At 43.7% G+C, this 21829-nt stretch overlaps 1 protein-coding gene across 1 annotated transcript in view; it reads right to left on the bottom strand.

Annotated features, from left to right (window-relative positions):
- The window catches only part of DDX10 (DEAD-box helicase 10), a 281164-nt gene extending 259672 nt beyond the window's left edge, over positions 1-21492 (bottom strand). Inside the window, exons 1-4 of the mRNA XM_047879029.1 lie at positions 21219-21492; positions 9962-10022; positions 8849-8979; positions 6723-6881 (exon numbers count right to left, since the gene is read on the bottom strand). Of these exons, the coding sequence (XP_047734985.1) occupies positions 6723-6881; positions 8849-8979; positions 9962-10022; positions 21219-21404 (537 nt within the window). The 5' untranslated portion in view covers positions 21405-21492. The remainder of the gene's footprint in view (positions 1-6722; positions 6882-8848; positions 8980-9961; positions 10023-21218) is intronic.
- Positions 21493-21829: the final 337 nt, after the last annotated feature.

The raw sequence follows: 21829 nt of genomic DNA, 5'->3' as shown, positions 1-21829 counted from the left end.
AAGGTAGAGCAGAAGCTGAGTAGCTGGTTCCACTATCACCGAAAATCAACATTCCTCAAAACTATCTTCTGCTCCAGAAAGCTGGAGTGACCTTACTCAGGTCATACAAAACTGATTTTTAAAACAAAGACTGTGAGGGTGCCTGGCTGGCTTCAGTCGGTTAAGCGTCCAACTCTTATTTCTGCTTAGGTCATGATCTCGCAGTTCGTGAGTTCGAGCCCCACATCAGGCTCTCCACTAAATGTGCAGAGTCTGCTTGAGATTTTCTCTCTCTTTCTCTCTCTCTCTCTGCCCCTTACCCATGCACACTCTCTCTCTCAAAAATAAACATCTTTAAAAAATAAAAAAATAAAACACAGTAATAAAAGAGAAAAAAAGGGCATTACATATGATAAGTGTATTGATCGAAGAAGACACACATTTGTAAATATTTATGCACCAAACACAGAATCAGTGAAACAAAAAAAATAACAACAGACATAAAGGGAGAAATTGACAGCAATACAATATTAGTAGGAAACTTTAATACCTCACTTACATCAATGGACAGATCATTTGCACAGAAAATCAATGAGGAAACATTGGACTTAAACAATACATTAGACCACATAGACTTAACAGGTACATACAAAACATTTCATCCCAAAATTACAAAACACACATATTTTCCAAGTGTAAAATGGAACATGCTCCAAGACAGATCACATGCTAGGCCACAAAACAAGTCTCAAATTGAAGACTGAAATCATATCAACCATCATAGTGATACAGGCCTACCACAAAAAAAAAAAAAAAAAAAGAAAGAAAACGGGGATGGGGAGAGTGCCTGGGTGGCTCAGTTGATTAAGCATCCGACTTCAGCTCAGGTCATGATTTCACAATTTATTTATTTTTTTTTTTTCTTAATTTTTTTTTTCAACGTTTATTTATTTTGGGACAGAGAGAGACAGAGCATGAACGGGGGAGGGGCAGAGAGAGAGGGAGACACAGAATCGGAAACAGGCTCCAGGCTCTGAGCCATCAGCCCAGAGCCCGACGCGGGGCTCGAACTCACGGACTGCGAGATCGTGACCTGGCTGAAGTCGGACGCTTAACCGACTGCGCCACCCAGGCGCCCCTATTTATTTATTTTGAGAGAGAGCATGCATGCACGCACAAGTGGGGGTTCAAGCCCTGCATTGGGCTCTGTGCTGACAGCTCAGGGCCTGGGGCCTGCTTCAGATTCTGTCTCCCTCTCTCTGCCCCTCCCCACCTCGCTCACTCGCTCGCTCTCTCTCAAAAATAAACATTAGAAAAAAAAAATTTTTAATACCCAAAATAAACAATGTAAACTTTATATCAACAGGAACCAGAAGAAGAATAAATAAAGCCCAAAGTTCTTGGAAGAAAATAAAGATCAGAGTGGAAATAAATAAAATAGAGTCTACAAAAAAAAAGACAGAAAATATCAACAGAACAAAAACTGGTTCTCTGAAAAGATTTATTTTTGACTGATAAAACTGCTAACCATGCTCATCAAGCAAAAAAAGAGAGAGAAAACTCCCCACAAAAAAAAAAAATCACAAATGAAGTTACAACCAACAACACAGAAATACAAAGAATAATAAGAGACAACTGGAATTACATTACAAGTTGAAAAGTCTAGATAACAATGGATAAACTCCTAGAAACACACAACCTTCCAAGACTGAACCACAAAGAAATAGTCTGAAAAAACTAATTATAAATAATGAAATTGAATCAATAATTTTTTTGGGGGGGTGGGGTGTGCCTGGGTGGCTCAGGCGGTTAAGCAACCCGACTTCGGCTCAGGTCATAATCTCACAGTTCGTGGGTTTGAGCCCCGCATCGGGTTCTGTGCTGACAGCTCAGAGACTCGAGCCTGCTTCGGATTCTGTGTCTCCCTCTCTCTCTGCCCTTCCCCCACTTGCGCCTTCTCAAAAGTAAACACTAAAATAAATAAAAATAATTTTTTTAAGTTTTTTTTATTTATTTTGAGAGAGAGCATGCATGCACGCACAAGTGGGGAAGAGGCAGAGAGGAGAAAGAGAGAATCCCAAGCAGGCTCCGCACTGTCAGCATGGAGCCCCATATGGGACTCAAACTCCTGAGCCATGGGATCATGACCTGAGCAGAAAAGCCGTGTCAGACACTCAACTGACTGAACCACTCAGGCACTCATGAATAGGTAATTTTGAAACTCTGAAAAATCAAAAGTCCAGGACCAGGCAGCTGCACAGGTGAATTCCAACACTTAAAGAAGAGCTAGTACCTATCTTCCTCAAAATGTTCCCCAAATTGAAGAGGAAGGCACATTCCGAAACTCATTTCCCAAAACCAACATTACCCTGATACCAAAACCTGGCAATAACACCATTAAAAAAAAGAAAACCACAGGCTACTATCATCGACAAACACAGATGCAAAAATCCTCAACAAAATGTTAGCAAACCCAGATTTAATGCAATCCCTATCAAAACACCAACAGCAGTTTTGACAGAACCAGAACAAAAAATCCTAACATTTGTACAGAAGCACAGAAGACCTTGAGCAGCCAAAGCAATCTTGAAAAACAAAAACCAAACTAGAGGTATCACAACTCCAGATTTCAAGTTATACCACAAAGCAGCAGTGATTAAAAAACAGTATGGTACTGGCATAAAAACACACATAGATCAACTGGATAGAACAGAAAACCCAGAAATCAAGCCACAACTATACAGTCAATGAATCTTTGACAACGTAAGAAAGAATATCTGATGGAAAAAAGACAGCCTCTCCAACAAATGCCGTTGGGCAGCCACATGCAAAAGAATGAAACTGGACCACTTCCTTACACCACACACAAAAATAAACTCAAAATCAATTAGAAAATTATTGAAAAGAGCACAGGGAGTTGCAGGAAGCCAAGCTATCCAATCAGCCTGATGGCAGGGCCCAGGCGGTGGACGGATCGGGACTACATGGCGGCCCATCGAAAGTGAAGCTTCTTGTACTCCTGCTTTTATGTAATTTGGCCTCAGCGCTGGTCAGGGCAGCCCCCCTACCAATGAAGTACCTGGGGATTGGTCGGTTGGGGAATTGCCCACCTCAGGCCCTCCGGGAAAAGAACCATCGGGGAAAGAAATTAAATTCCGTAGGGAAATTATACAGCCCTGCATCCAGCCCTTGCCACCCCTATAAAGACTCCTCTACCTAAAGGAAGGACAGCCCCATATATTTCCCAGCCAAGGAGGGGGACAAATGGGTTTGAAATCCCCACTCCGGCAACAAAGGAATGTATCTATGGATACAAGTTACTTCAACCCCTAGGCCCACTTGGCCCCCAGGAGGCATTCCAGATGATAACTGGACCTGGGGGATTAAGGTACAGAATGGTTCATTAGTTCCTAGGTATACATTGTCTCTCCAGGAGCACATAAGGCCTGGGTTCCCAGGGCCCTCTCAGCTCCCTCCCGGCACCCAGACCAAGGCGAACACTTTTGTTCCTTGTGCTGCAAATGGTCCAAAGGAACAACTAAGAAGTCATGTCCCTGTAAACGTTCTACTTGAGGCGTTGAGAGCTAGATGACCTTGAAAGGGCAGGAAGGAACATTACATGAAAATAACTATGTTGTTCCTTAATGTGTGATTACACAAAGGAACATTTTTAGAATTAGGTAATGCCAGAAGACATAGATGACGCACGCTATAAGAAATTTGCTGACAAATATAATGCCACACTTGCCACGATAAAGCGGCCAGTCTAACACACTGCCGTTGTCTGTGTCCATTTGTTATTTTCGCCAACACCGTTCATCCTTCGGGAACCCCTGGACCTGCTGGGGCTGGACCCTGGCAGGGAGTAATCTCTTGGCATCAGCCATAGCAACATTTTTCTAGAAATGTCAGAGGCAAGAGAAATAAAAGCAAAGATAAATTATGGGGACTACATCAAAATAAAAAGTTTCTTCATTGCGAAAGAAACAATCAACAAAACTAAAAGACAACCTATGAAATGGGAGAAGATGTTTGCAAAAGACTAATTATCCAATAATTTGCAAATTATCTGATAAAACGTTAGAATCCAAAATGTATAAAAACTGATACAACTCAATGCTCAAACAATGAATAATCCAATTAAAAAATGGGCAATTGACATGAATAGGCATTTTCCCAAATAAACAAATGGACAACAGACACATGAAAAGATGCTTAACATCACTGGTTATCAGTGAAATTCAAGTCAAAACTACGATAAGGTATCACCTCACATCTGTCAGAATGGCTAAAATCAACAACACAAGAAACAACAGGTGCTGGTGAGGATGTGGACAAAAGGGGACTCTTTTGCATTGTTGGTTAGAATGCAAACTGGTACAGCCACTCTGGAGAACAATATGGAGGTTCCTCAGAAAATTCAAAATAAAACTACTCTATGATCCAGCAATCATACTACTGGGTTTTTACCCAAAGAATAAAAAAATACTAATTCGAAAAGATTCATGCACCCTGATGTTTATAGCAGCATTATTTCCAATAGCCAAATTATAGGAACAGCCCAGGTGTCCAACGATTACGGAATAGATAAAATAGATTTGGGGCACCTGAGTGGCTCAGTCATTTAAGCGCCCGACTCTTGACCTCGGCTCAGGTCATGATCTAATGGGTCGTGGGATCGAGCCCCACAATGAGTTCTGTGCTGATGGCACAGAGCCTGCTTGTGATTCTCTCTCTCCTTCTCTCTCTCTGCCCCTCCCCCATTCACACTCTTTCTCTCAAAATAAATCAACTTTAAAAAAAAAAAAGATGTGGTATACATATACAATGGAATATTACCCAGCCATAAAAAAGAATGAAATCTTGCCACTTGCATGACATGGATGGAGCTATATAGTATTATGCTAAAAGAAATAACTCAGTCAGAGAAAAACAAATACCATATGTCACTCATGTGTAATTTAAGAAACAACAAATGAGCAAAGAAAAAAAGAAATAAACCAAGAAACAGACTGTTAACTATAGGGAACTGATAGTTACAAGAGGGAAGGTACATAGGAGGATGAGGGAAACAAGGGATGGAGATTAGAGAGTACAACTATTATTATGGAAAAAAAACAATTTAAAAAATATTTGCAAATCAGATCCAACAATACATTTCAAAAACCATACACCACAATCAAGTGGGATTTATTCCACAGATGCAAGAACAGTTCAACATCTGCAAATCAACACAATAGACAACATTAATAAAGGATTAAAATCATATGATCTCAATAGATGCAGGAAAACCATGACAAAATTCATCATCCATTCACAATAAAAACTGTCAACAGGGACGCCTGGATGGCTCAGTTGGTTAAGCATCTGACTTCGGCTCAGGTCATGATCTCACAGTTTGTGAGTTTGAGCCCCACGTCAGGCTCTGTGCTGATAGCTCAGAGCCTGGAGCCTGCTTCAGATTCTGTGTCTCCTCCTCTCTCTGCACCTCCCATGCTCATGCTCTATCTCTTTCTGTCTCTCAATAATAAATCAACATTAAAAAATTAAAAAAAAAAAAAAAACTCTCCAATTCGAAGAGTTATGCATCCCTATGTTCACAATAGCATTACAACAGCCAAGACACTGAGAGCAACCCAAATGTCCATCAATAGATGAATGGATAAAGATGTGGTGTGTGTATGTGAGTGTGAGAGACAGAGAGAGAGGAAGAGAGAGAGGGGGGGGGGGGGTGGCTCAGTCAGTTATGCATCTGACCTTGGCTCAGGTCATGATCTCATGGTTCATGAGTTTGAGCCCCATACCAAGCTCTGTGCTGGCAGCTCAGAGACTGGAGCCTGCTTCGGATTCTTTGTCTCCCCTCTCTGCCCCTCCCCAACTGATCACAGTCTCTCTCTCTCAAAAATAAATAAACGTTAAAAAAATGAAAAAATGAAAAAAGAATGAGATCTTGCCATCTCAAACAACATGGCAGACCCAGAGATTATCCTCAGTGAAATCAATCAGAGAAGGACAAATACCATATGTAATTTCACTTACATGTAGAATCAAAAAACAAAACAAAACAAAACAAAAAAGCAGAAAGAGACCCATAAATACAGAAAACAGATGATTGCCAGAGGGAAGAAGGATGGGCAAAATGGGTGAAAGGGAGTGGGAGATATAGGCTTCCAGTTATGAAATGGATAAGTCATGGGGATGAAAGTCACAGATAGTCAATAGTACTACAATAGCATGTATGCTGACAGATGCTAGCTATACTTGTGGTGAGCACACATAATGTACAGACTTGTTGAAATGGTATGCTGTAACCTGAAACTAAGACAATTATGTGTTAACTATACTTCAATTAAAAAATTCATTAAAATTTTTTTAAAAATTTTGTAAACCTGTCTTTTTTTCTGCTGCTGACCAAGCAATGTTCTGAATTATTCAATCTCTTAAATATTTTCTTAAAAGGAACTAGCCCACATACTCCAATGGTACCTTTCCCAAGTACAATAACAAATAGAATTATAGGTTATTTAAAGTGTATTAGTGTCAGAGAATCTGATCCACTCAGATACCCTCAAAAAATGGACTTTCTGAACCTTCAAATTTGATAACCAGAACTCTAGATGACAGTCACCACACCAGGAGGCCAGCTTACCTGTTTAGATGAAATCTCCACCTCTTTCCTGTCCACTGCCAACAGTGCCCCAATATACATTATAGAAAAAAGAAGGACAAGACAAAGGACAAACCTTTCCACCAATGATGAGACCAGCCGAAAAGTCATGATTCTTTCCTACTTTTCGGAGAACCTCAAAAGTCTGATAGGCCAGTTCTCTTGTGGGTGATATAATCAGAACCCCCAGCCCGTCTGTTGAGGTCCACTGCAAACGATATAAGGCTTCCAACACCTCAAAAAAGACAGCAAATTATGTTTAGTAAGTCCTTTCAGGAGGCGGCATCTTGATTCCTAAGCCAACCGTGCTCCTCCAAATCAAAGGCACATTCTGAGCAGAAGACACACCAGTCACAAGTTCTTTCCAATCAGCAAAATGAAATTCTTTGCTTTTTTTTTTTCTTTTTCTTCCAGCCACCAGATCCCTCAAGTCATAGAGGGAAGGGAAAATCAGGCCCTGGCAGCTCAGCTGCTGCCAGAGCCCTGCCCAGAGAAGAATGGCAATCGATGAAAGGTATGTACAGCCCACAAACTATTCAAACACGTTTTGGAAAAATATCTGTCACCATTTTCTCAACGGAAACCACATTAAAATAAACTTTCATCTGTGTAGTTACTATAATTATATAGTCACTGAATTTTCTAGTTGTGGGCAGACATTGTTAGGAAAAATTGAATTTAAGAGAAAAATAAAAACAACTTTTCAATACTTGGGACAAAAACTCAAATGTGATTTTTCTCAACTTTTTTTTTTTTTTTTTTTGGGGGGGGACAGAGAGAGACAGAGCATGAACAGGGGAGGGGCAGAGAGAGAAAGGGAGACACAGAATCGGAAACAGGCTCCAGGCTCTGAGCCATCAGCCCAGGGCCTGATGCGGGGCTCGAACTCACGGACCGCGAGATCGTGACCTGGCTGAAGTCGGACGCCTAGCCGACTGCGCCACCCAGGCGCCCCTCAAATGTGATTTTTCTAAGCCAATTATTTTGTAGGAATTAAATTATGAGATCGACAGCACGACTGAGATAGAAGTAAAGTCCTACGAGTTTTACTGCTCAAAAGGACAGATATCAACGTCCTGGAAAATTTTCAATGAGTCATTCAATCTAAGTGAGCATATTTCAGCTTTATCCTAAACAAGTGGCAAATATAAATGAAACTGGCAGGTTTACAAGCATAAGCGCATGAATAGCCTCCGAGGCCTTTCCGTGGTCCTACAACAGGGTAGAACCATCCAAACCTGCCACCCAGGAACATCCATATCCTTCAGGAATGTAAAGGCTGGTTAAGGTAATTCATTCATTCAAGTTACTGAGCGTCCACCATGTGCAAGGCACTGCGTTAGGATGGAGGGAATATGGTGGAGAACAGGACAGCTGGGGGCCCCTGTCTGATAAAAGTGGCATTCTAGCCAGGGGAATCCAATAGGAAACAACTCTCTCCATAATGATTTGTACCTAGGCAAAGAATGCTTTACAATCATATAACAGAGAGGCACTTAGGTGGTTCAGTTGGTTGGGCATCTGGCTCTTGGTTTCGGCTCAGGTCATGATCTCATTGTTCAGCGCACAGGCTCAAGCCCCACATAGGGCTCCATGCTGACTGTGTGGAGCATGCTTGGGATTCTCTCTCTCCCTCTCTCTCTCTGCCCCTACCCCTGCTCACGCACATGCTCTCTCCCAAAATAAACATTTTTTTTTTTTTTTAGAATAAATAAATAACAGGGTGCCTGGGTGGCTCAGTCAGTTAAGCATCCAACTCCTGATTTCAGCTTGGATCACGATCTTAGGTTCACAGGTTCAGGCCCTGCATCAGGCTCTGCGCTGTCAGTGCAGATTCTCTCTCTCACTCTGTGCCCCTCCCCTGCTTGTGTGCACTCTCTCTCTCTCAAAATAAATAAATAAACATTAAAAAAAGGTTTAGGGGCACCGAGGTGCCTCAGTCAGTTGAACATCCAACTTTGATCATGATCAGGTCATGATCTCACGGTCTGTGGGTTCAAGGTCTGCACTGGGCTCTGTGCTGACAGCTCAGAGCCTGGAGCCTGCTTCAAAACTGTGTCTCCCTGTCTCTCTCCCCCTCCTCTACTCACACTCTGTCTCTCTCTCTTTCAAAAACAAACATTTTTTAATTAATAAATAAGAAAATAAGTAAAATAAAATCATGTAATAGAGGACCTGACCCAGTATGAATAAACTACTTACTGGAACAAGGAAAGCCAAAGTCTTGCCAGATCCTGTCTTGGCAGCTCCAAGAACATCTTTCCCTTGCAAAGCCAATCCAATAGTCTGCTTCTGTATCTCAGTTACCAAACGGTATTGGGCTTCTTGCAAACCTGCCGTGTAGAAGGGAGGAAAGTGATACTGTAGAAAACTCCTACAGAACAGTAGTACGGACTGAACGGCGCTCCCTAAAATTCCTACATTGAAGCCTAACACCCAGTACCTTTGACTGTGACCGTATTCAGAAAGAGGCCCTTGGGGGTGCCTGGATGGCTTAGTCGGTTAAGCGTCCAACTTTGTTCAGGTCATGATCTTGCAGTTTGTGAGTTCGAGCCCCATGTCAGGCTCTGTGCTGACAGCTCAGAGCCTGGAGCCTGCTTCAGATTCTGTTTTTCTCTCTGCCCCTCCCCTGCTCATGCTGTCTCTCTGTCTCAAAAATAAACACTAAAAAAAAAAAAAAAAAAAGAGGGCCTTTGAAGTGATGATTAAGTTCAAATGAGCCTTGATCTGATGTGACTGGTGTCCCTACAAGGGGAAATCTGGACACAAAAGAGATACCAATGGTATGACTGTCCAGAGGAACAACCACATGAAGATGCACAAGAGAGTCGTCATCTGCAAGCCAAGGAGAGAGTTCTGGAACAATCCCTTCCACGATGGCTCTCAAAGGAAACTAAACCTGCCAACAACTCCATCTTTGGACTTCCGGCCTCCATAACTGTGAGAATATTAATTTCTTCTAAGCCCCCCAGTCTATGGGATTTTGTTCTGGTGGCCCTGTCACACTAATATAAAAGACATCACTTTTGTTTTCTTGTTCATTTTAACTAACATAATTAGATTTTATTTTAATTCCTGACAGGCTATGGCATCTTGTTTTTTCACTACTGCTCTTTAACCAGTCCAGAAAGGAGATGAGAATGACACATCAGTAAAACTCAAATGAATTAATATTGTTTCCTGGTGTTAAAGGTTCAAGATATCAAAATTATTTGCCAAAATGATCTTTTTCAGGTTAAATACTCTAAATATTTTTCTGTTTATAAAAAACATCAAGAAATCCAACAACATGTCCCAAGATTACCATCCTCCTACCTTTTAATGTTTTTTTGGACAAAGGGAAATCTGAAAATCTTGTAATTTCATTTACATTTATCTGAAAAAAGAACAAGGAGACTGTTCAGCTAAGGTAAAATAACATACTATATAATTCATTTGTCTTACAACAAAACCATTTTTTGGTTACATTGTGCCGTCCAGCTAATTCTTGGTACTACAGGATTGAATTCAATCATCACTACTAATTAAAAACCAATGTTCCTTCTAGAAGGAAATACACCATAAGGAAGTTATCATGAATCAAAAATATAAACTTGTAACAATTTAAATTGGTTTAAAAATAAAAACTCCTCATTCATTCAACACACACACACACACACACACACACACACACAACCATCACCACCACCACCCTCCTTCACCTCTAAGAATATGGTAGGTCAACAGCACATCAATTTTAGGAAGAAACTTTACCTTCAGACCATCCTTCAAGGAATATCAGTTTAAGAAATAAGGAGCAAAGGGACTCTACGCCACAGAGCACAATGAGAATATTTCTACTTACACACTTTGGAGAAATGATTGAACTTAATTGGAGAAATGTATCTTGTTATCACAAACCTTTTCAAGTTTTAACCATAAGTCAATGGCATGCAAAATCCAACCAGACAACTCCTCATTCGGGGGTATAGTAAAGGAGGGGGCATTATTTAACAATAACCAGAGGAAATGTCTCTGTCATGCTTTGAAGCCACAATAAGTAACATTTTGCCCTTTAACTTTACATTATCTAAATGTTCATTACTGATGTTCTTCATTAGCATAAACCCAATTTTCTGAATTTCATTTCGGTTACTCAGGAGAATTATTTTATTACAGATGCTGAAAGCAGGAACTCCTGTTCAGATCTGGGAATACGCTGCCAAATTATTCATGATTCACAAAAGGGAAAAGTTGCATTTGTAAGGTTCATTTATTTAAATTATACTCCAGGCAGTAAAGGGATGACAGCTTTTATTTCATTTTACAGTCTACACATCATCTTCTCCAAGATTCTTAAAGCAGCCCAGATATGGTTAGTCTCTGTTCTCACATGCTGCAAACACAAGTATTAAAACATTGCCTTGATTCCCACAAATCATTCCAGAGAACAGTAAAGAGGAGTAATCAGTACACTCACATGAGAGAGAGAAAAGTTCATTAGAACATCTTGTCCCATCAAGGGGTCAATCTCCCAAACACAACATTAAAATTAGGTCAAATGACCTCCCAATTAGAAGGTCAATCTCCCAAACACAGCATTAAAATTAGGTGAAGTCCACATGTGCACTTGTGGTACGATCAGCCAAAAAGCTGTTTTCACAAAGAACAGAATGCCTACAGAAGGAGCCAGACGGGCAACACACGTTCATCCTCCACCAGAGACACAGCCCGGGCACAGCGGGCCACTCCAAGGAAATGCTGCACATCTCCCTCTAGTCTGTCAACCCTCCTAAATGGAAAGTCTGGAAAAATGAAAACGGTTCCAGCACTTTATCAGCCATAAACATTTACAACATTTTCTTAGAAAAAAGTCAAAGAAACAGAAGGAAATCTGTACTCGACTCATGAACTAGAACAGGAGTCAAACTATGGCCCAATCCACCTGCTGCTTGTTTTTGCAAACAGTTAACCTGGAGCACAGCTACAACCACTCATTTACGTGTTGCTTATGCCGTTGTGACACAGGTCATGTGGCCCACAAAGCCTAATATTGACTATCTGGCCCTTTACAGAAAACGGTTGTCAAGTCTGTTCTAGAAAACTCTATGTTAGGGGCGCCTGGGTGGCTTGGTCGGTTAAGCGCCTGACTTCGGCTCAGGTCATGATCTCACGGTCCGTGAGTTCGAGCCCCGCGTCGGATTCTATGCTGACAGCTCAGAGCCTGGAGCCTGTTTCAGATTCTGTGTCTCCCTCTCTCTCTGCCCCTCCCCTGTTCATGCTCTGTCTCTCTCTGTCTCAAAAATAAATAAACGTTAAAAAAAAATTTTTTTTAAAGAAAACTGTTACAATCCAAGGAATAATTAGAAGTCACAGAGTCGGCTATGGGTCCTACAAACAAAATAACATTTTCTCCCCTTCCCTTCAGATGTTTCTTTTCTTAAAAAATCACTCCTGGGGTGCCTGGGTGGCACAGTCGGTTAGGCGTCCGACTTCAGCCAGGTCACGATCTCGCGGTCTGTGAGTTCGAGCCCCGCGTCAGGCTCTGGGCTGATGGCTCAGAGCCTGGAGCCTGTTTCCGATTCTGTGTCTCCCTCTCTCTCTGCCCCTCCCCCGTTCATGCTCTGTCTCTCTCTGTCCCAAAAATAAATAAACATTGAAAAAAAAAATTTTTTTAATAATAAAATAAAATAAAATAAAATAAAATAAAATAAAATAAAATAAAATCACTCCTGTCTTCCAATGTTCACACTCCCTCTGAAATCTGTATCACTCTTCTGAAATCAGAAAACAATTTTCCAGTGACAGTACTTGTCCCAGACTTCTCATCAGCTTTCCAGGGAAAGCTGGGGGGGGGGGGGCGGGGGGACGGGAGGAAAAGCAGGGTGGACACCACTCAACTACCTCCTATACTTCTTGCAACTCTCCTCACTACTCATGTTTCTCACGAAAGCAAATAATGCTTTCACATCCTCAAAGCCGGAGAAGAAAGTAAGTGTAAGAACATCCTGGAATGCTCCACCCACTGCAGTCACGACAAGAAAAGCAATCCGCCTCAAGCCACCCCAAATTCTGATTGACTATAGGGGGGAAACTACATTAGAATGCAGGGTTCCTATACAGCACTAGCTGATTCAAAGCAAGTCTAAAAGAATCCCAGGTGCAGAGATGGAGTCATTCAGCAGCAGTGACAACAGGGGAACTGAAACAAAGATCTCCAACCTTTCTCAACAAGCTTCAGTCCCCAACTCTCCCTCAGAACCCCCAACACACACCCTTACAGGGTGGCCTTAGGGATAAGCCACTCAGTCCTGACTCCCCAGCAGCGGTCGGTCCTCCAGATCTACCACTGACAGCACCATTCTTCCCTAGCAGCAGGACGACCAGAGACCCATTCCTGCAGGACAGGAGATTCCCTTAATGGGCTACGGTGGCTCTAGGACACCCCATCAACAGAAGCTTTCTTAGACTGTGCTGCAGCCTGAGTCTCTTCCTATGGCTCCTCCAACTCCCTCCTTTCCCTATTTCTGTTCCTTCTCTTTCACTTGCACAGACACTTCCCCCCAATAAATCTCCAATTCACTGGGGCACCTGGGTGGCTCAGTCAGTTAAGCGTCCAACTTCAGCTCAGGTCATGATCTCACGTTCCAGGAGTTCGAGCCCTGCGTCAGGCTCTGTGCTGAGAGCTCAGAGCCTGGAGCCTGCTTCAGGTTCTGTGTCTCCCTCTCTCTCTGCCCCTCCCCCACTCACACTCTGTCTCTCAAAAATGAATAAATGTTAAAAAAAAAATCTCGGGGCGCCTGGGTGGCGCAGTCGGTTAAGCGTCCAACTTCAGCCAGGTCACGATCTCGCAGTCCGTGAGTTCGAGCCCCGCGTCGGGCTCTGGGGTGATGGCTCGGAGACTGGAGCCTGTTTCTGATTCTGTGTCTCCCTCTCTCTCTGCCCCTTCCCCATTCATGCTCTGTCTCTCTCTGTCCCAAAAATAAATAAACGTTGAAAAAAAAAATTTAATAAAAAAATAAATAAAAAATAAATAAATAAATAAATAAATAAAATCTCCAATTCACTTAATCCCACTTTGGCATTTGCCTGTCAGAAGATCTAAGACCTACACTATACTAACAGTCTCTGACCTGGTCTCAGCCTCCATAGCCTTTGGGTATGCTCTCTACTTGCCCCCAGAGACTGCCTACTATTTTTGGTTAAAGTCTCTAAACATGGGGGCACCTTGGTAGCTCAGTTGGTTAAGCGTCCAACCTCAGATCAGGTCATGATCTCATGGTTCATGGGTTCGAGCCTGACATCAGGCTCTGTGCTGACGGCTCAGAGCCTGGAGCCTGCTTCAGATTCTGTCTCTCTGTCTCTCTCTCTCTGCCCATCCCCTGCTAGCGCTCTGTCTCTCTCTGTCTCAAAAATAAACATTTTTTTTAATTTTTTAAATAAAACACAAAAAAAATAATAAAGTCTCTAAACATGGCCTCTGTATGTACTTCCTATGGTTGCTGAAACAAATTACCATTAACAGTGGCTTAAACCAACGTGAATTTATTAACTTGTAACTCTGAAAGTCAGAAGTCCAAAATGGATCTCACACAGCTAAAATTACAGTGTATGGCTGGGCTCCATTCTTTCTGGTGACTATTGGAAAGAATCCATAACCTTGCTTTTTCCAGCTTCTACAGATACTCCCTGCCATGTAACTTACTCACAGGTTTCAGGATTAGGCTACAGACATCTTTAGGAGGCCATTATTCTAACTACTACAGCCTCCAAAACCATTGTCAATCCACCTCTGCCCCTCTTCTCCCGGAGCCAGCTTGGGAACACATACCACACTTCAAGGAGAATCTCCCCCTCAGAGAACATCACTTATTTTCACATCTTTTTGTATATCCTTGTCTTGCTCCCTTGACCTACAATGTTCTTGCCCATCTTTTCTATCTGGAGAACACATCATTCAAAGCTGCTCCACTCACAGCCACCACAAACTGCTGGGCGGTTCGCGCCCTACACAAAGGCATGTAGGGGCACCTGTGGCTCAGTCGGTTAAGTGTCTGACTCTTGATCTTAGCTCAAGTCTTGATCTCAGGGTCATAAGTTCAGACCCCACGTTGGGCTCCGCACTGGGGATGAAGCCTACTTAAAAAAATTAAAAAATTAAAAAATTTACAAAGGCTGAGGTATAGGGGCTGCAATCCAGCTCACACTCAGCTCCACAAGCTGGGCCTGAGGCTGCAACCACGAGGAGGAAGGGGAGCATGCCCAGAGTAAACATATTCTTCTAATTCACCTAGCCAGAAATGGCAGGGACAGAATAAATCAACTTCTGTCCCCATAATTACACCACTCTAACTCCACAGCACTGGACATAGGTACCAACTCTCTGCCCTAGAGACAAAGACATGTATTTTTTCCCATCTTTTACGACCTAGGCCTCAACAAGTGCCTTGTCAAACTGTTACAAAATGTTTCTGAATCAAATTGTCCAGTATTTTCCCAGAGAGGCTACCTAGCAGCACCCCTCTATTGTAAACACACTGTAAGAAAAGTTTTATGCACAAATGTTATCATCTGAGGCAGCTTGTAGTGAGGGTCTGAACCTTAGTTACCTGGACAGTAACAATCTGCTTTGCTGGTATTCTAGTACGGTTAGCCCTGGTATTCGATTCACAGTGCATTGCCTTCTTGACAAAATATTAAGAAAATATTTCTATGAGTAAAAAAAAATAATAAAACATGGCAATACTTACAGGAAAAATCTACTCCTTCAATTTAGTGAAAAGATTAGAATTTAAACATCCATGCAGAACAATGCAGTAAGATATAGTGATTTGGAGTCTGGCATCAGTCCTAGACTAACCAGAGTCAGAAGTTTCTCACTACCAGCTACTTAACCTTACAGAAATTATTTAATCTTGCTCTTCCTTAAAGCTTCTCACCCAGATAATGTAAATAGTCTCATGATGTTGTCTACTATGATGATATGGCAAAATAACATGTAAAAAGCTTCATAAATGTTAGTAATTATAATTGAAACAAAAGACCAAAAAGAATAGACTGATGTTACCAACTAGAATAAAGCAATCTGGAAAAGGTCCTCATGCACCAAACAACATGTCAACACTGAGCGCCTATTCCAGGATAACCATTGTGCTACCAGTGTCTGGGAAGCGAAAAGGTGAGTGTATCCATGGTTTCTGACCTTGAAGTTCATGGTCTAGTGGGAGAGTTAACAAAGAAGTTAAAGAAACCAATCATCACAGCCGGGTGATAAATGCTGTAACAAAAGTGTATACAAAACGTTACAGACTGCAACCCTAACTCTACCTGGGGAGGTTGGGAAGAGAAGTTTCAATCCTAAAGTCCTGGCAAGTATTCCTAGAGTGAGAGAATGGGGGTGCTCACTGCAAATGGTGGAAACATCAACTACCAGGACAAGAAGCATCAAGGACCAAGGCCAATTCACAAAACTACAAATTGTTCTTTCACGTATGCCTATCACAGGCTACCTCATTTGAGCCTTGTAACATTTAGTGATCTCTGCTGAATGAAAGAAACTGAGACTCAGGAATATTAAGAAACTGGCTAGTCAATACCCAAACTGAGTGAGATTTAAGCCAGGTCTGCCTGACCACAAATAACTTATGCTTCCACTAGAGAACATGTTGACACATTAAAGTCTTTGACCACTGGGGCACCAGGGTGGCTCAGTCGGTTAAGCGTCCGACTTCGGCTCAGGTCATGATCTCGCAGTTCGTGGGTTCAAGCCCCGCATCAGGCTCTGTGCTGACAAAGCTAGGAGCCTGGAGCCTGCTTCAGATTCTGTGTCTCCCTCTCTCTTTGCCCCTCCCCCACTCATGCTCTGTCTCTCTCAAAAAAAAATAAACATTAAAAAAAATGTTTTAATAAAGTATTTGACCATTTTCCTGAAAGTAATTGTGAGTCAAGGAAAGGTTTTTATCAATAATAGGATGACTGGATTTTCATCTTGGAAAGAATCATTCTGTCAGCAATATGGAGGATAGAGTAGAAGGGAATAAGGCCTAAGGGCCAAATCGCCATTAGCCACCAGTTTTCCTCACTGAAGTTTTGCAGGAACACAACTATACCCATCTGTTTAACTATTTCCATGGCAGCCTCTATGTTACAATGGCAGGGTTGAGTGGTTCCACCCTTCCGACATGCAGAGTTGAAATCATTTACTATCCTGTCCTTTACAGAAAAAGCTTGCTAATCCCTATTATAAGCAATAACTACTGTAGTAACCCAGACAAGAGATGATGGGGCCTGAACTAAGACATAGCAGGGGGGACAGAGTAACAGTTTAAAATTTTTTAAAGGCAGAGGAAATTATCAGTGTGACTGACTGGATGTAAGTACAAGTGGTGAGAGGGAAGTGTCTAGGATTACTCCTAGGTCTCTAGCTTGACGGTCTGCTTACACGGTGGGGCTAGGATGTGGTGGGCTAAACAACAGCCCCCAAGTATATCCATATGCTAACCTCCAGAACTGTGAATATTACCTTAGATGGCAAAAGTGATTTTGCACATCGTTATTAGAGACCTTGAGATGGGCAATTATCTTCAATTATCTGAGTGGGCCCTAAACACAATCAGAAGTATCCTTATTTAAAAAGTGCAGAAGTACAAGGCACCTGGATGGCTCACTCGGTTGAGCATCTGACTCTTGATCTTGGCTCAGCCATGAGCCAGGGTCATGGGATCGAGCCCTGAGTTGGGTTCTGTGCTCAGTGTGGAGGCTGCTCGAGATTCTGTCTCCCTCCCTCTGTCCCTCTTCCCTGCTCATGTGCAAGCTCATGCTTGCTCTCTCTCTCTCTCAAATAAAATGAAAACAGGGACACCTGGGTAGCTTAGTTGGTTAAGCATCTGACTCTTGGTTTCAGCTCAGGTCATGATCTCATGGCTCATGAGACTGAGCCCCATGTCCGGCTCTGCACTGACAGTGCAGAGCCTGCTTGGGATTCTCAATCTCTCTCCTCTCTCTCTGTCCCTCCCATGCTCATGTTTGCTCTCTCGCTCTCTCAAAATAAATATTTTTTAAAGAACAATAATAAGGGGCACCTGGGTGGCTCAGTCGGTTAAGCATCCGACTTCGGCTCAGGTCACGATCTCGCGGTCCGTGAGTTCGAGCCCCACGTCGGGCTCTGGGCTGATGGCTCAGAGCCTGGGACCTGCTTCCGATTCTCTGTCTCCCTCTCTCTCTGCCCCTCCCCCATTCATGCTCTGTCTCTCTCCCTGTCTCAAAAATAAAACGTTAAAAAAATAAAATAAAATAAAGAATAATAAAATAAAATAAAAATAATAAATAAGGGACGCCTGGGTGGTTCAGTGGGTTAAGCATTTGACTCTTGATTTCGACTCAGGTCATGATCTCATGGTTCATAAGACTGAACAAGGCGTTGGGCTCCACAGGGACAGTGTGTGAAGCCTGCCTGGGATATTTTCTCTCTCTCTCTCTCTGCCCCTCCCCCAATCACTCCCTTTCTCTCTCAAAATAAATAAATAAACTTTAAATAAATAAATAAAAATAAAATGGTTAGAAGTAGATTTGACACAAGACAGAAGGGAAGCTATCCAAAGCACAGACTGAACGCAACCACAAGCCAAGGAATAAAAACAGCCACCAGAAACTAGAAGCAAGAGGTGGGATTTTCTGGGCCGTCTGGGTGGCCCAGTTGTTTGGGCGTCCAACTTTGGCTCACGCCATGATCTTGCAGTTCATGAGTTCAAGCCCTATGTCAGGCTTTGTGCTGACAGCTCAGAGCCTAGAGCCTGTTTCAGATTCTGTGTCTCCCTCTCTCTCTCTGCCCCTCTCCCACTCACACTCTGTCTCCAACTATCTCAGAAATAAATGAACATTTAAAAAAAAAAAAAAAAAAAGTGGGATTTTCCCTGAGAGCCTCCAGAGGGAGTATGGCCCTGCTGATACCTTGATTTCAGGCCAGTGAACTGGATTTCAGACTCATGGCTTCCAGAACTATGAGAAAATAATTTGTTAGAGTGCCAAATAGGGAACAAATACACAGGACTGTGAATTTAGAAATAAAAGATAATGAGCTTGGGGCACCTGGGTGGCACAGTCGGTTAAGCGTCCGACTTCAACCAGGTCACGATCTCGCGGTCCGTGAGTTCGAGCCCCGCGTCAGGCTCTGGGCTCATGGCTCAGAGCCTGGAGCCTGTTTCTGATTCTGTGTCTCCCTCTCTCTCTGCCCCTCCCCCGTTCATGCTCTGTCTCTCTCTGTCCGAAAAATAAATAAACGTTGAAAAAAAAAAAAAGGAAAAAAGAAAAAAGATAATGAGCTCAGTTTTGGACTTGTGTTTTTAAGCGATCCTACAACACTCAGGTAAAAACATCCAGCACGGTCAGAAAAAAAGAATATGAACTCAGAAGAGCTGTGGATGGAATACAAGAAGGAGTCACCAGTCCCCAGGAATAACCCTTGGGATTACACAGCAGGGAAGAGGATAAAGAAGGGCTGAGACTACATAGCCCCTAAGCAATTCTAGTTAGATCAAGACTCTAAAATGCCATCTAACGGTAGTTTACAGTGGTTTCTTGAAGTGCTGTGCATCAGCAATAGTAGTAATAATTTAACAGCAAATACATTTATATGTATCGGGCATCATGCAGAACACTTCACACGCATTCTTACTAACTCCTCACAACAACTTATAAATATTACTATGCCTTCTAAAGACAAGAAAGGGGAAGCTGACAGAATAAGTAACCTGCCCAAAGTCACTCGTCTGGTCGTCAAAAGCCAGGATCCAATTACCATTTATCTTAACCCAGACAAAGATAAAGTTTATCTATCTAATCTTACCGTTGACCTAAGGGTCGCTTAAAGGAAAGCTATACCAGCATGACACTTGATGACCATAATTCCAGAAAGGTCCCACATATTAAACCCCTGATTATACCTCACTAGAAGGGGGCAATCACTGAGAGGGTGAGTGAGGCGGGTGAAGGCCAACAGAAGGGATTTAGGGGTGGGGAAGAGAAGAAGGGGTACTGACAGTGCTGGGGGGGGGGGGGCACAGTGAGGACAAGAGGTCAAAATGGGATCCACAGGGATACTCATCTGGGGACATCAACAACAATGTGGGGTGGCAGGTGCCAGAAACAGACCCGGAATCCAACTTTCCCTAAGTCAATTCTTGGATGGGGTCACGAACCTAAGGAGAGAAAACGAGATGAACGAAGACCGATGATGCAGGATGCAGACCTGGCATGACGGTTAACAGGAAAAGCTCTGGGGTGCCTGGGTGGCTCGGTCGGTTAAGCGTCCGACTTCAGCCAGGTCACGATCTCGCGGCCCGTGAGTTCGAGCCCCGCGTCAGGCTCTGGGCTGATGGCTCGGAGCCTGGAGCCTGTTTCCGATTCTGTGTCTCCCTCTCTCTCTGCCCCTCCCCCGTTCATGCTCTGTCTCTCTCTGTCCCAAAAATAAATAAACGTTGAAAAAAAAAATTTTTTTTTAATAAAAATAAAAAAGGGGCGCCTGGGTGGCGCAGTCGGTTGAGCGTCCGACTTCCGCTCAGGTCACGATCTCGCGGTCCGTGAGTTCGAGCCCCGCGTCGGGCTCTGGGCTGATGGCTCAGAGCCTGGAGCCTGTTTCCGATTCTGTGTCTCCCTCTCTCTCTGCCCCTCCCCCATTCATGCTCTGTCTCTCTCTGTCCCAAAAATAAATAAACGTTGAAAAAAAAATTAAAATAAATAAATAAATAAATAAATAAAAATAAAAAAAATAAACAAACGTTAAAAAAATTAAAAAAAAAAAAAAAAAAAAAAGGAAAAGCTCTGGAACTGGAAAGACATGGGTCTAGGTCCCAATCGCACACCACCAACTAACATGGGAGCTTTAAACAGGTTCCTTACCCAGGTACCTGGGGGGCTCAGTCGCTTGAGCCTCTGACTTGGGCTCAGGTCATGATCTCGGGGTTCACAGTCCGTGGGTTCGAGCCCCGCATCGGGCTCTGTGCTGACAGCCCAGAGTCCGGAGTCTGCTTCGGATTCTGGGTCTCCGTCTCTCTCTGCCCCTCCCCCTCTCACACTCTGTGTCTCTTTCTCTCTCTCAAAAATAAACATTGAAAAATTGTTTTAATAAAAAAATTGTTTTAAATTAAAAAAAAAAAAGAAACAGACTCCTTATCTTCTCAGAGCCTCACTGTTCTCATCGGTACAACAGGAGTACGACCCGTACCTCAGTTCCAGGTAAATAATTGGTATTATTATGGATGGGTTAGCGGCTCCAAATCTAGGTGTCATGATTCCCACCACCGTGGTGGGTATTACTGTGAGTATTAGGGTAACTGTTTCACTACTCATCTCCTTACTCCGAAGTGCATTCCCATCACTTCATCAGGAACGGCGTGACACGCAGAAGCGCGGCCCGGACGGTCCACTGGCCGGGTCTGCGGCACCCAGGTGACCCCCCGTGGGGCCTCCTCCGGGCCCCTCTCGCCGCCTCCCCTCTGCAGCCCCGTGGACCGACGGCGAGCCCCCGGGATAGGTGGCCGGCCGCCGCAGGTACCCCCCAGCCCCGCGGCCCGCCCACCCCGCGCCCCCGCCCCACCTTCTCGTAGTTCTGCATGAGGCGGCTGATACTCTCGCGCTCCACCTGCCACTCGGGCTTCTTCAGCTGCTTCCTCAACTGCTTCTTTTGGCTCTGCTTGTGGCTGTGTTTCTTCTTCCAACGGTTGAAGCTCCGCACCGGGTCGGGCCGGCCTTCCGGGCCCCGACAGTCGGCAGTTTTGCCCATCGCGGCGGCGGCGACAGCCCAGACCGCCCCCAGACACGAGCCACCTCAGGCCAAGCGGAGGCACGGTTCTGAGGAGACGCGGAACCAGCGTGGGGGAGAGGGAGACGGCGCGTGCGCGAAACCCAGAGCCCGCCCCCGAGCTTTTGAAACCGGGGCACGCGCCTTGGACTGCAAGGAAAAAGTGGGCGGTGATTGGCGACTTGGATTCCGCAGGGCGGAGCGGCCTGAGGAAGAAGGCGGGGCTAGCGGCGCCAGGAGCACGCCGGCCCTTTAAATGGACGCATGCGCACGGTTGCTGTTACTATGGTGACGTCACACGCTTTACACTTTTTGGCTGTTAATACACGCTTGCCCCGGGTTTACCTTGGCAAAGCGTGAGCGAGCGTGCGCGTAGGCACGCACACACGGGCACACGTGCTCAATCT

Source organism: Prionailurus viverrinus, chromosome D1 (assembly GCF_022837055.1).
Source record: "Prionailurus viverrinus isolate Anna chromosome D1, UM_Priviv_1.0, whole genome shotgun sequence".
NCBI classification, from domain to species: Eukaryota; Metazoa; Chordata; class Mammalia; order Carnivora; family Felidae; genus Prionailurus; species Prionailurus viverrinus.
The sequence above is the reverse complement of the archived record's forward strand: the minus strand, read 5'-3'. Positions and strand labels throughout refer to the sequence as shown.